Below are 14,239 nucleotides of genomic sequence, written 5' to 3' on the forward strand. Positions count from 1 at the left end.
TTGACCTGAGAGAGAAAATCAAACAATGAAAGCTTGAGAATGCAGTTCAAGATGGCTGTTCCAACTCAATTTATCATAAATCCACAATCCTAAAAACAAAACATGTTCTACATTCCATGGAAAAGTGCAAAAACCTACCTATACCTCTATAAGGGCAGTTAAAGTTGAACTCACCAATTTTGTCCCCAGCAGGGTTCCTGTCTTGAAGAGCCAGCTGTAGTGGGTAGAGCCAATGGATGAAGAAAGGCTGGTAGGATCTGTTGAACACATACAGGACATTGAGGGTCTCCCTGGCTTCCCTGACGATCGTCTGATCTCTGTGCTTCAACAAGCATGGTGTGCTGCTGTATTTCTGTCAATCAAATGTTGAACAAGGTATGAAGTTATCTTAGCAACATAAGTGCACTCACCTGCCACGTCAAAGGAGAAGTTAGCCTTAATGTACATGTGGATTGAGTGAATGCAGCAATATATCAGCAGAACACATTAGTGAAAGTTTGAGGAAAATTGGACAATCCACTCAAAAGTTATGAATTTGTAAAGCTTCTGTGCAGTCACTGCTGGATGAGAAGACTACTACAGAGTATGATGTCACATGCTTAGAACAAGATAAGGTAAATATACAGAGAATTCCCCAAAATTTATTCTTGTGAATAAAGTACAGATTCCCTCGACTTGTAACTGACATATATACAGGGTAATATCATTCTCCCTGCCTTCTGAAAGAGCTAGGCAAGTCAAATGCTCTTTTCTAATGCAATAAAAGTGAAAATATGTTGAATTTTCCTTACATTTTCTTTATATCATTCTACACATGTGACATCACAAGCTGTAGTAGTCTTCTCATCCAGTGATGGCAGGATTGAATCTAAAAAAAAAACCAACCATAGCTTTTAAACAGATTGTCAGATTTCTCTCAAACTTTCACTGATGTGTTCTACTAATGTTGCTGCATTCTGACAAGTCCCAAGTATACTCGGGCAGGTGTCTATGGGAAATGGATGTTGTAGCAAAATCAGTCCATCCTCAACAGGTTTAGTATATTAAGTTGGTTTCACTCATTAGCTTTTACATGTGAGAATAATAACCCCACATTGCTTATTAATGATTTCCCCTAGAACATACGAGTAGTATATGTGTGGACTTTGTGTTACATACTATTTTCAGTGACTGAGCAAGTCGGTCCAGTGTAAATAGCTTGGACACAAGAAAATGGACGCATCATAACAATGTGTGCATGCACAAACACACACACACACACACACACACACACACACACACACACACACACACACACACACACACAAACACACACGAGAAAGAAGAGGTAGCATTGTAATATTTCTTAGTTTGCCAGGATTCTACAAAAACTGATAGGCCTACTGCTGTTCTCTTCTGTTTTCTGGTTGCTTAAAGGTAAAATTGTGAACACATCCCTTAAACTCTTACAGTGCTTTGCTCACTGATTGGCATGCACACTGGAGTGCTTTCTTTGTTGATATGCACTGCCGAATGGAAACATATTGTCATTGTGTAGAGGAATGATGAAGTTGCTGCATTAAAAACCAAACAAAAACAAAACTCACAAATCTAATCTCTACGTGGGTGTTAAAGTTCATATGCCAGTAATGTATTCATCATTTATTGTAGCACAAACCTCTTGAACAGCTGTCTCTATAAGGCCATCTATAGGTGAAGTAGTTGTAGACATCAGTCTTAACTCTGCCTTCCCTCTCAATACCAACTTGGCAAAATTCTTTCTGAGGAACATCTCAGCACTCCTATGTAGAAAAAAAGAGAGAGGGAGAAAAAAAAAACCCACAAATGTCAGCACAACTTAGACTAACAGGTTGTCTGGAATCTATTGATGTAGATTACACTCATCATCATGCAGATATTGATAATGAAATATGTTATCAAAACTGAATGTTGTCAGTACATATCATAGTCAAATCAATATCCTCTCTGTTTGCTTGTAAAATGCTCTGTAACAGTCGTGCCCGGTGTTGTCACATTACATGCCACAGACACACAATGAAAAATTGAGTACCAGCATATCAAAAGACAAAACAAAAATTTAGGACCACTTCACATCTGACTTCTAAATCTTTCTTCACATGATATAGTCCACATTTATTGTCTAATCATTAGTACACTATTGAATACTAGACTTGAGAATCAACAATAAATCTGAAAATATGTTAATATGATGATCTTTCACAAACAGAAATTGTAATGCTAAATCCTTCGACTAATCAGCTGTTAAGTTGATATCAAGTTTGTGTCATTTCATCTCTTTATAATACAATCAAATCATTCGATTAAACTATGATTAAATATTTGAAGTAACAATGCATCATGACAGTAATAATAATAATTGCATTTATATGGCGCTTCATACTGACATTTCTAAGCGCACTTTTGCTACTCATACAAATAGACTAGAAAACACAATAACATTAACAAAATCAGCGTTAACAGTAACAAGAGAAGAAGAAAGAAAAGAAAAGAAAAGAAAAATACATGTGATACAATGGTACAATAATTGATAACTGTGTGCGCCTCCAGAAAAAAAGAAAAAAAAAATTACAACTGATTAAACAGGTGAGTTTTGAGAAGAATTTTAAATGATTCGACAGATGAGGCATTCTGAATATAAAGAGGGAGTTTATTCCAAAGAGTGGGAGCAATGGAAGAGAAGGCTCGGTCACCATAACGGGTTTTTGTACGTGGGCCATGAAGTAATTGGAGAGAGGAAGATGAACGGAGGGATCTGGCAGAAGAGGAGGAGCGGAGAGAGACTAGGTTTTGAAGATATATGTATAAATGAATATCAGTGTTACAGCAACCAGAGAATTCTACAGACTGCATGCATGTATGATAATGCCAACAAAATTCTGCAGCCAAATATGTTTCAAACTTCTGAAATTTGTTGATGATCACATCCTTGGGGGTTACATTGCTGAAAGTTATTGGGACAACATGCAGTGGTAATATTTCATGCTTATACAAGAAGAAAAAGAAAGGAAAAAAAGAAAGGGAAAGATGTTTTAATACATGCTTAAGTAAGATGTTGATAAACAATAGAAATTGCTAAACATCTACAAAGTATGTTTCTCCAATAGGTAGAAATTATGAATTTCAACTCTTCTTAAAACAGAATTGCAGAGACTCCAACCCCAAGCACCTTCTGATCGGGAGATTCTCCTGCCTGAAACCCCTAGCAAACGGGAGACTCCAATTTGATGTGCACAAAGCGCACATCACGAGCGCAAAGCGCGAAGTTCCTTGCGGCCGGGGTCCAGGGCCCACTTAAGGGCCCTGGAAGCTCTAGGGTTCTAGATGCTCTCTTGTGCTATCTAAGGCTTATTTTTCAACGTACAATGATATTATTAAAGTAAGAAATCATTTCAAGCGGGAGACACAGAGCCAGGGCAGGAGAAATTAAATCTCAAGCGGGAGAATGGGAGATTTTGCAAAAATGGGCTTTCGGCGGGAGATCTCCTGTCAAAAACAGGAGAGTTGGAGTCTCTGGAATTGGGTGAATGGGTCGGAGATAAAAAGAAAAAAAAAATGTTGCAAACTGATTGTGCTTTTGCACAACACTCACATCTGGAGTTACAGTGCATGACACACAATGGGTCAATCACCCTCTGGGTTTATTATACAAATATACCAGGCCTGAGAGGCTCTGGTTGAAACTATGCGCATGAGGTGCCCGGAAGAAAATAGTGCTACTGAAGTCACCGAAGGCACATAGTTTCAACCGGTGCCTCGAAAAAATGGCCTGGTATATTTGTTTTATATCCCTCCCAATGAATTTAAGAGTATTCGACTGCTGGTATTCTGTAATTATACCCCCTTTTTTTAGGGAATCTTGCTTTACTCTATTCAAGAAGATTGACAAGTCATTCACGCTCGGGAAAGCAGTTCAGCAGGAGGGCAGCGCGTATGCGTACTATGAAGAGACAACTGCGCGCTCAGCCGCTAAAGTGTACTCGGTGCATTGCTGTACAACGTACTAGTACTGGTAAACATGCGCAAACTGCAAACTCACTACGCGCTTCATACATGCAATACGCCTACTAGTATCCGATCTGTCAACAAGTACGTTGGTGTAGTGATGTGCGTGCTCGAGCTGATCAACGATGTGACTGTGAGCTGCATTTGATTGTGTTTTCTGTCGTCTTTCTAGCTGTCTGTACATGAATATGGACTATCATTTCCTGTTAAAAATGCAAGTATACATTGTAAATTTGGGTAGCATTCAGTAACAGCGAGTCTAAGGTTAGATTAGGCACTGGAAAATTCTAGCAGTTAAAGCATCGAGTGCCACTGTAAATTCGTGTGATTCGTGTTCTAACGTAAACAGTTAACATTAGACTCTAACTCGTTAGACACTCTAAAAAATAATTATTAGGATGAGATTACGGGAACTATAAGGGTCTACTGTTAAACAGGTAGAACTAACGTTTATAGGCTTAACTAGATCTAACTTGCGCTAACGTTAGAAATAATGGCTTAAGCAGGCCTACTATCTACTGCAGTTTGTCAACATCTTTTGGTGGGTCGCTCGAGTTAGTGAACTGCGAGACCAACTTTCAAACGGCGAAGCATGAACTCCCCAAAATTAGACAGTCCTACAATGGGATATAGGCATAGACACTACCTTAAATCTAGCATACCGTAGTTAGGGGATCATACTTTCTCATACATTGCACCAAATCCTTTGAACGATCTTCTATGGGCATATATCTCTAACGAGTCACGACATGCATCTTCAAAACCAGGGCCAAATGAGGCCTAACCAACGTTAGATATTAGAATAAATCTAGGCCTACGGTACGTCGAAGAGCCCTAGCTTGCTTATTGTTGTTGTCTAATTATAGATCTACGATATCGCCTACTCTGTTGTTTAACGTAATACAATGCCATGATCACCTTTTTAGGTAGAATGAAGGCTTTATAAGAGTCTCTCTGATCTCTCTCTCTAACGATACAGGTACTGAGTGTATGCGTGCCTTGTGGTTCTCGCGAAGTGAAGGCGCCGCGATACCCATTCATTTGTACATGAAATCTCTCGCGAAGCGAAGGTGCTGCGATACCCATTCATTTACACGTTAAATATTTCGCGTCGCGACGCGAAGCAAAAAAGGCGCGAAAATCACCAGCGCGGTATAGTTTTTACCATTTTCCCTAGGGAGAATAGTCATACGCGTATTTGTATAGTAGAATTATGTTTTGTTGTTTACAGTGCTCTCGACCAATCAGAGGACGAGAAGCAACTTGTGAGGGATATAAAAGGAAATATTGGATGATTCACATTGACAACAACCTTACTTTTCTACTACTTCATTATCTGACATCATTCTGAAATTAGACACTGTGAAGAAAACCTGCACAGAGGCACTGTGAGATATATACTAACTTTTGTCCCTTGTAAGCTTCCTTGTAGTTCCTCAGCATCACCTCATTCCACACCTTGTACCTGAGACTGCCAGGGAGGGGTCTTCCTGACAGCTTCCGGCACACCTCTTCCAGCCGGGTGGGGTCACGCCGCAGCACAGCACACAGTGACTTGCCCAGGAGGTCACTGGTCTGACCCCAGCAGTTTGGGACAGGGTGTTCCCGAGTGCCCACTTTGGAGGCAGACCGTGAGAAGTCTGCCAGTGGAGTGTCCTTTGGGGTGTCAGCAGGATGATTGACGGTGCTAACCCTCTGGAGTTGTGTGAGTTGAGTTGCCAGTATGGGTTCTTCCCCCTCACTTGATGTTGGCATTGTCATTTCTTCTTGCACCAGATATCTTTTTGTCGTCATTATTGTAATTCCATAATCACAAGGGAGGAAAACACAATATGGAAGTTTATTCCCAGTAGAAACAGCATATTGTTATGATGTTTTCAATGCAGATGAAAATTCAGTCTCATGGTTTGAACTTACAACTAACAGGAAGATTAGGGCTTGACTTTATACCAGTATGTTCTGAAACATCAGAATTCTAATTACCGGTACTGTATAATGTGTTCCTTTCTTTGAGCAAATTACAGAAACAACACCACTGAGAGGACATGCAAAGCATTCTCTGAATGCATAAGTACACGTGCATTAAATGATGTACTCTACATGGAGAACACTGTTTGATATCACAAAAGATGAAAGCAAGAGATTATTAAGTAGAGGGGTGAAGGTTGAGGTGTGTGTTTTCTTCAATTTTGTTTCCCTCCACAATCATTTTTAGAGGGAGACAAGAAAACTCACATCTCAATCATAAGAGATGTTTGCCTGTGCAAATGCTCAATGTTCACTGCAATGAAACTAATGGCAAACAAGCACTAACATTTGTGCATATCATATTACTGAAATACAAATCATTTGTTAAACTCAAGCAATGCAGATAGAATAGCGCAAAGTTTCTTTTTCCCCCAGTGAAGGGTGGTATGATCTAAATATGGCAACCAGTATGAGAAGAATGCCACATGCCATCTGGAAGTGTTCAATAAAGCTTTGCACACTCTGAGGGTATTTGTATATTGCATATTATGGTGAAAGTATGTGCAGTTTTCCTCTTCTTATTCTCTTTTTTTTCTGGCAAAGCCTTTGGGTTCATACCTATGCATGCCTGTGCTGAATACGGCTTCCATCCTGGACATGGTATCCAAGACCTCGCCTGGTACAGGTCTGGCTACAGGAGGCTGGTCTGTGGGTGGTGTGATAGATGACTCAGTGGCCGATGCACTCTTCTTAGGAACCAGGTATCCACAGTCTGCTGCTGCCAAGTCCATCTTCTCTTTGAGAAGCAGCTGGGTGGACTGGAGGATCTGCTGACGTTCATCATCACTACATTCCACAAGATCCTGTGAACTCAGTTCATGTTCAATGTATGTGAGTGTGACTGGCATGGGTAGCAATTTATTTTTGGAGCTGCTAATCCAAAGCATGTCATTTCTCACGTCTATAAAAGTTTTTTTTTATTTGCATTATAATTGCAAAATCAAACATTCCCATCTTCGTTTACACTAAATTTTTACACATTTCAAAATTTGTAGGACTGAGCTGAATGTTTGAATAAACAATTTAACACAATACATATTTGCAGGTACAAGAAATTACACATTCTCTTTAGAATACATGTGTATACATATCTGTAGATCAACTTTATTTCATGTATGACACATGTATGCCAGTAGTGAGTACACATATACACTTGTATGGTCAGGGGCACCAATCTGTTTTAAGGGTTGGGAGTGGTGTGGGAGAGGGTATCCCCCTCCAACATGAAGGAGATTTTGCATTTTCATAATTGAAATTCACCGATCCATTGCACAAGAGGGAGCTTTTGCATTTTCAGAATTAGAATTTAACAATCTGGTGCACACTTTTCAGGAAATATTTAGAAAAATGTTAATCAAAATGTAGGGAAAATAGGCATTTAAGGTAAATAAATGCATGTCAATGACTGGAAAATTGTGTTATCTGTAACCCCTTGTTCCATGTGTGAAGGGGGGGGGGGGGATATGGTGGATTGAAATAACATGATCTGGTGCACTCTTCTTATGGAATATTTGGAAAATTATGACGGCTTTGTTAAGTATTGATAGTTAAAAAACAATGCTTGCTTACAATTTGCCATTTATGTTCTGGCAGTCTATCAACAGTACCTGTCTTACATGTGTATAATTGTGGGCAAAATATGTTTGCCCCCCCCCCCCCCCCCCATCCCCGACCAACATCCCTAGATATAAAGTGCTCAACTTAAACTCATTGTTACATCTTAAATGACTCTTTTTCTTCCAAAATAGTTCTATTGAATGAGCTTATCTGTGTTCATATCCGCTCTTCTTATTTCTTTGAAGTTCTGGTACCGTACCTTTGTTTCTTGTCTTTTGTCTTGCTTCGTCTGGCAGATCCATGAAGGTAAATCTGGTGAACTACCACTTTTACATTGATTGCTAATCACTCTAAATTGCAAAAGTTTTAGGAATTGTTGATTTCTTCACTTCATAATGGATAATGCTTCATATCATGCATGTGCTCACAATCACTTATTTTGATCTTGCAAAACTGCATTGTACTTTCAGGTGGTAACAATAACTTTCTGATGTAAATGATACAGCTCATGAAATGAATTTTAAATGTTACCAAATCAACCATATTTCAAGCTGAAAATAGGATATGACACGTCTAAAGCCTGCCGCACACTACATGATCAGATCGGTCTTACGACTAGAGAGGCAAACCAGGTCATACGACCATTCGTATGACTCGACACTGCAAAATATACGACCCGACTACCAGGTACACAGCTAGGCTTACGACCATTCTGGCTTCAGTACATCATACCGAAAAGTATGTACAGAAACATACGCAGTTTGCACAGCGAGCGCTTACATTATACTGTTTCGTGATTGGCTGAAAGCCCACGACCGGTCATGAAAATTTGACATGTCAAATCTCTAAGACTGGCACTAAGACCCTGACCCAGTCACACGACTAGAAACTAGCCAGGCTGGTGATGTCACACTTCAGGTCGTACAACCAGTCTGATCGTATAGTGTGCAGCAGGCTTCAGACTATCCACTCTATGTACACTAAAAGGTTACACCCCTAGACTGAATGATACCAGAACTTAGGGAAACAATCCAAACCTATTACCTTTGCAGGAACAGCCCATGACCACTTGCTGAGATATTTCTGCAGGAACCCTACTCCCAAGAAACCAAAGATGGCTGCTCTCATGAGTGGATCCGACAGCTCTGGCTGGATCCTCTTGGCCAGGGCCTGGCTTAGCTTGTCATACACCTGGTGCCATGGTGACCCAGGCATGAGAGTCTCCTGCACAGCAGAGTCTAGCCACACATGGTTAAAAGGCCTATAGCGGCTCATGGCATCACTGGCATTCAGTGCCATTGTCACTTTGAATTGAGATGCTCCCTCTTATTGCTGCTATGATTGTCAATACAGTCACATGAAAGGGAATACCCCTTCACTACACGTTAATCTTCAGTCCTACGTGTATTGTAGCATCTAATACTCTTTGTGGGCAATGCTGGGTGGCATGATTGTTGTTTTTGTTGATGTCATCACCACTATGATCCAGCATTATAGCTATGAATACTCATCAAATTTGTGTGACATTCTGCAGGTGTTCTTCCATCTTGCAGATTTCCTCTCTCAGTTGGTTCAATGGACATAATGTCTGCCTTTCAGAGGTAATGTTGTGGGGTCCCAAACTGCCATGGGAAGAACTCACATTATCTTGAATGTGCAGAATGCCCAAGCTAACCCACAATGCCAAGCTAAGAATATCTCTCTCATTGACAATTGACTTATGAAAAGATTACCAGTCTAAGAACAAGCAAAAAAAAAAAACAAAAATTGAGACTTCATGCAATAGTCTGTCTCCTTCCAAGTGTGAAAAATCCAACCATCGAGGCACACGCACAAATTCTGTAGAGACAAGAAGCTGAATGCAGCTGCTCCTTTGAAAGACAATCTCAGACAAAAGTTCAGCAATGTTTTTATGTTGCATGCACCCCTACAGATACACGGTAATATCTATGATCCAGGCTCCAACATACACACTGAAGAAGGCTCTCTGTCATATCACATTGTTCTTATCATGTTTATACAATGAAGGTGTGTCAATGGAGCTTTGTTGTTGTTTTTTAATCTCACAACAGCCTACATATCATCAGAAACACTGCAGGCCCACAGCTGTCCATTACTTTTCAGCACAACATGCCCACAATGATGTCACATTTCTGGCACTCAATTCTCACGTCGGTTTGCACTCTGTCAAGGCGTGAGCTTACAATTGCATGCACACTGTATGTTCATACTCCATCATGCACTGCCTACAAAGGAGGGAAAAGAGCCATCTTCATACATGCAGGAGGCATTCACTTGGCCTTGTCAGATCCATGCGTCAAGTCTGAAATAAAATGACATGTAAAACAACATGTCGTGAACTTGTTCTGAATGTGCATGTCTCACTCTCTTCCATGTTTCATATTTCCTCTCATTATCAGTGTGTATAATATATTTACTGTAAAACAATATGACTGAGCTTTAATACTGTGATCTATATGAAAAACTGAGTGACAAGTCACTTTCTGTGTACTCATAAAAGTAAACACATAAAAGTAACAGCATGATGTTCAAATCATTATTTGCACATGCATGCTCCAATGACGGATCTGATCATGTATTGTACCCCATCATACATGAATCATTGATTTGCAACTTCCACTGAAAATAACATATATTAATATTAGTTTGAGTCTTTTGAACTGAAGAACACTCGTGACACAACTAAAAAGCACCATTTCATGCAATGACACTGACCACTTAAAAAGAGTGAAGAGAAAAAAGACAAGGAGCATGTCAAGAAAATGAATTATGAAGACTGCTCAGCACAGGATTTTGTGTTAATCCAAATACCATGCAAAAACAGTTAGGTGCAAATATAGTGGTGAAAATTCTCGTTTCTTTCCTGCCTTTTGACTTGTTTTTATTGAATAACATCCAACAACAGAGACTTTATCATACACATTTGCAGTAGCACATTAGTTACTTGGCACTGGCATCACAGTGAATAAAAAAAAACACCTTGGTGACAAAATATCTCACCCTACACAATTAACATCTCCTTGCACAGCCCAGAAAGAGAATAATGCCGCCTCCAGCACCTCTTGGGGTGAAGGTATAAAAAAATGAGAAGAACAACTAGTGTACAAAGCACATTCAGTCAAAGGGCACAATAATTTTTGTGAAAGGTTGAGATTAACTTCATCCTGAATTTCAGAAGCACTGCCAAACTTGTATCATCATACATTCAGGATTCATGTAATACCTTGGACATGATTCTGGCAAAAACAGTGTGCACTTGTTTTTCCCTGTTTGTCAAAGAAAGTATGTTCAGCTTACACAAAACTTTGTAGGCTTCATCTGAATGATAACAATGATGTGTGATTGTCTTTATGACACAAGAGAATGTTACAGCACAGCATTGGGCATAACTTACTCTACATGAATAATACCATTACAAGGTTACCTGAATGTCTGTTTATACCACCAAGAGCAACATTTCTCTGATTTAAAGTGTGAGTACCAGTACTTAACTATCAAAAACTAGATAATGCAATGCAAGAAGTCTTTAATCATAGTTAAGAAACACATAATTTTTTCCCTTTTTCTTTTTTCACTTACATGAAAATTTCCTCACAGCTAACATTTCATTCATTTTCCTGAATCAAACTTCTATTCAAAGCAACCAGTGTGATGTCAGCTGTGCAAAACATCAAATCAGCTGTACACTGGTACCTGACATTCTGCTTTATATATTACGTAAAGTCTTGTTATTCATAAAATACTTCTCAGGACCGCCATGATACCACTTGATGCACAGACTGTGCTGTTCACAAGATTATTTGGTCAAGCTCAATGCAAGCAAAACTAAAACTGCATCTGACAGTTCTCAGAAAATACACATTTTGTGAGTTTGTGTGCATTAGTGTCATATTGTCTCATGTCCCAGTTTCATTTTCGATGCGTTTTACTCTGCAAAAAAAACACTTAGAATTCACCAACAAAAAGATGTATTCTATATACCTACGTATCATCTGCACTAAAATGTAAAATTTTCATAGTAGTTTCAACCAGCACAAGTTAAACAAAGGAACAATTTTGAATTGCAAATTTGTTGTAAATAATACAAAAAACAACAATTTCTTTCCTTATTAATCACTAGACAGCAATTACACATAGCTAAGCCATCTTTAACTTAAATCAGGGAAATACTTGAAAGAAAGGAGCATATGAGATGACACTCCAAGAGAGAATACAGCTTCACAAATTATTTGAGTGAAAGCTGAGCAACGAGATAAATGCAACCTATCGGTCATCACTGGTACATAAAACTACATCGTATTTGTGACCATGGTCACTTTGGCATACATTTGAATTTACCCAACTGATGCGTTTGGGAGCAGGTGGCACAACTGAATGTCAAATTAAGTTCAAATATATTCACCTGCAGTTTTCTTCAGCTTCATATACATCTTTACCAATATTACAAAGCATATTAACCATGGATAGAAAATTGTGAAATTTAATTTGTGCACTTGTGTGCCAGTTCTATCAAAGAATAATTTCACAAGACCTTTGAACTAGTATTTTTCCATGTTACATATGATACTGGTCAATAATAAGTATAATAATCTAGCTTTTGACACAATGCAAAAATGTATAGTATAAAGGCTTATGGGGGAGGGGGTGGCAAAAATCCTCATTTTTCATTAATTTATTGTTTTCCTAGACCAATAGTCAGAGTTCAATTCAGCGCACATACATTGTATGCATGCATACATACATATCTCAAACTGAACTTTCAGTTTGTGATCATTACATTTTTATGACACTTTAGTAGAATCATGTTGTGCCTGTCTTCATTCTACTAGCTTGATCACAAGAACTTATCAATCTCACATAATAAAGAATGCTGTAAACCAAGAAAAGACTAAACAATTATCTTGTAAAAATTTGAAGTGTTTATAATCTTCAATGAAAGAAAAACTGGGTGGCAAAACAATACCTGACCACCATGATCTCTGGTGAATTATGAATTAACCTGGATAAAACAACAGGTTACTTAGCAGAAAAGGATGGAAGATTTCTTATGTACAAACCAAAATTACAAGTGTACTTACAATATTCACATTGTATTTACAAAGGAGATAAATATTTTGTTACGCTCTTTGCTATATACATTACAAAAAAATTGAACGAATGTTGGGTTTGAGTGGACTTTTGTTATAGAGAAATATAGACTTATGCCAATTATTTCACAGCAAGACTTAGACTGCTTTGTCAGGAATTTGTCACTGGACGATCAATTTCTGGATAATTACCACCATCAGAATGGACACCAAGATGACATCTGGATACCTATTCTAGATAGTTTATCCTTGCCTGTAATAATCAGCAACTTGTCCAGAGGGGTAAACCTGGGTGAGAATTGTCTACAGGATAACTGAGCCAGGAAGATAAAGTCATTGTTGGAGGGGAAACTGTCCTTATTGGCAATTGTCTGGAGGAAAAAGTCTTGCTACTAACCACACATATCTTGTGCTGTGCAAGATTTATCAATAGATGGTTGGGCCTCATCATTCAGAAATGATGGCAATGTCCATTTTTTTTTTCCAGAAATTATGCATGCACATAGCCAAGTGTTTTTTTTTTTCCTAGTTTCACTGGTGACAGAACAAGCCCTATGCTGTTCATAAACACTGATTTACACAGGGATAATCACAGAGAGAACAAACATTTCAGCTTAAAACAAGGACAACCAATATATATATATATATAATATATATATATATATATATATTATATATATATATATTTATATATATATATATTTTTTCTTTTTTTTACAATGAATGCACATATACAGAGGAAATTGTAGAATGAACATAGTATCAGTATGAAAGAGTAAGTTGGGATAAGTTGTGAAACTTTCACAGTGGATTATGCATCTTGCTCAATGAAATATAAACTTGTAAACTTAGGCATTTCATAAAAAGTAATAGTAAAACATGCAACTTAACAGCATAGGGAAATGAGAAGTGTCCATTTCCACTCCCCATTTTTCTTCTGCAGTTAGTTAAAATTCCTAACACAAACCAAGGAGGTTCGAGAGATGGAGTTACAACTGACTATAATTATTCAATCAGCTGTCAGTTTTCTAAGGATGGACAAAAGAATTCCACAGGTGCATTCGTGCCTTTGATGTTTAATGCTTGAAGCCGCCATCTTTCTGAGCAATCTTAAGATTCATTTTTAACACTAACATAACATCGGGTATATGCTGCTTGTTTATATATCAAATGCAATGAAATTTCACCTAATGATAAAGCATATAAAACAAAAATAAATTCCGTTCAAAAATATGTGCAAAAGTGTAAATCTGAGCTGTATTTTGTGAAAGTGTAAAAGTGTAAACGCAAACTGGGCCAACTGCACAGCCAATTTTAGTCTGGCTTCCAAACCCTCTGCCTGTATCTTTCGCTATTCAGGATATTAACCCCCTCAACCCTGCTTTTAAAGAAAACATGAATAAATAAATAAATAAATAAATAAACGTCAAAAACTAGTATAGTTTAAGGTGGTTTTGTCCTGCAAAGGATTTTTTCCTTCGGCAAAGGCCTTTGCCCGTACGGCAACTTTGCCACCATGGAAT

The 14,239-nt window shown here is 38.3% G+C and overlaps 1 protein-coding gene across 1 annotated transcript in view; it reads right to left on the reverse strand.

The window, feature by feature from the left end:
* The window catches only part of LOC139716656 (uncharacterized), a 33,690-nt gene that overhangs the window by 17,683 nt on the left and 1,768 nt on the right, over positions 1-14,239 (reverse strand). The window contains exons 2-6 of the mRNA XM_071628184.1: positions 8,653-9,931; positions 6,610-6,854; positions 5,429-5,803; positions 1,658-1,781; positions 175-352 (exon numbers count right to left, since the gene is read on the reverse strand). Coding sequence (XP_071484285.1) covers positions 175-352; positions 1,658-1,781; positions 5,429-5,803; positions 6,610-6,854; positions 8,653-8,907 — 1,177 coding nt within the window. The 5' untranslated portion in view covers positions 8,908-9,931. The remainder of the gene's footprint in view (positions 1-174; positions 353-1,657; positions 1,782-5,428; positions 5,804-6,609; positions 6,855-8,652; positions 9,932-14,239) is intronic.

Source organism: Diadema antillarum, unplaced genomic scaffold, assembly GCF_040938485.1.
Source record: "Diadema antillarum isolate AM-2024a unplaced genomic scaffold, OU_Dant_1.0 scf00000068, whole genome shotgun sequence".
Taxonomy (NCBI): Eukaryota; Metazoa; Echinodermata; class Echinoidea; order Diadematoida; family Diadematidae; genus Diadema; species Diadema antillarum.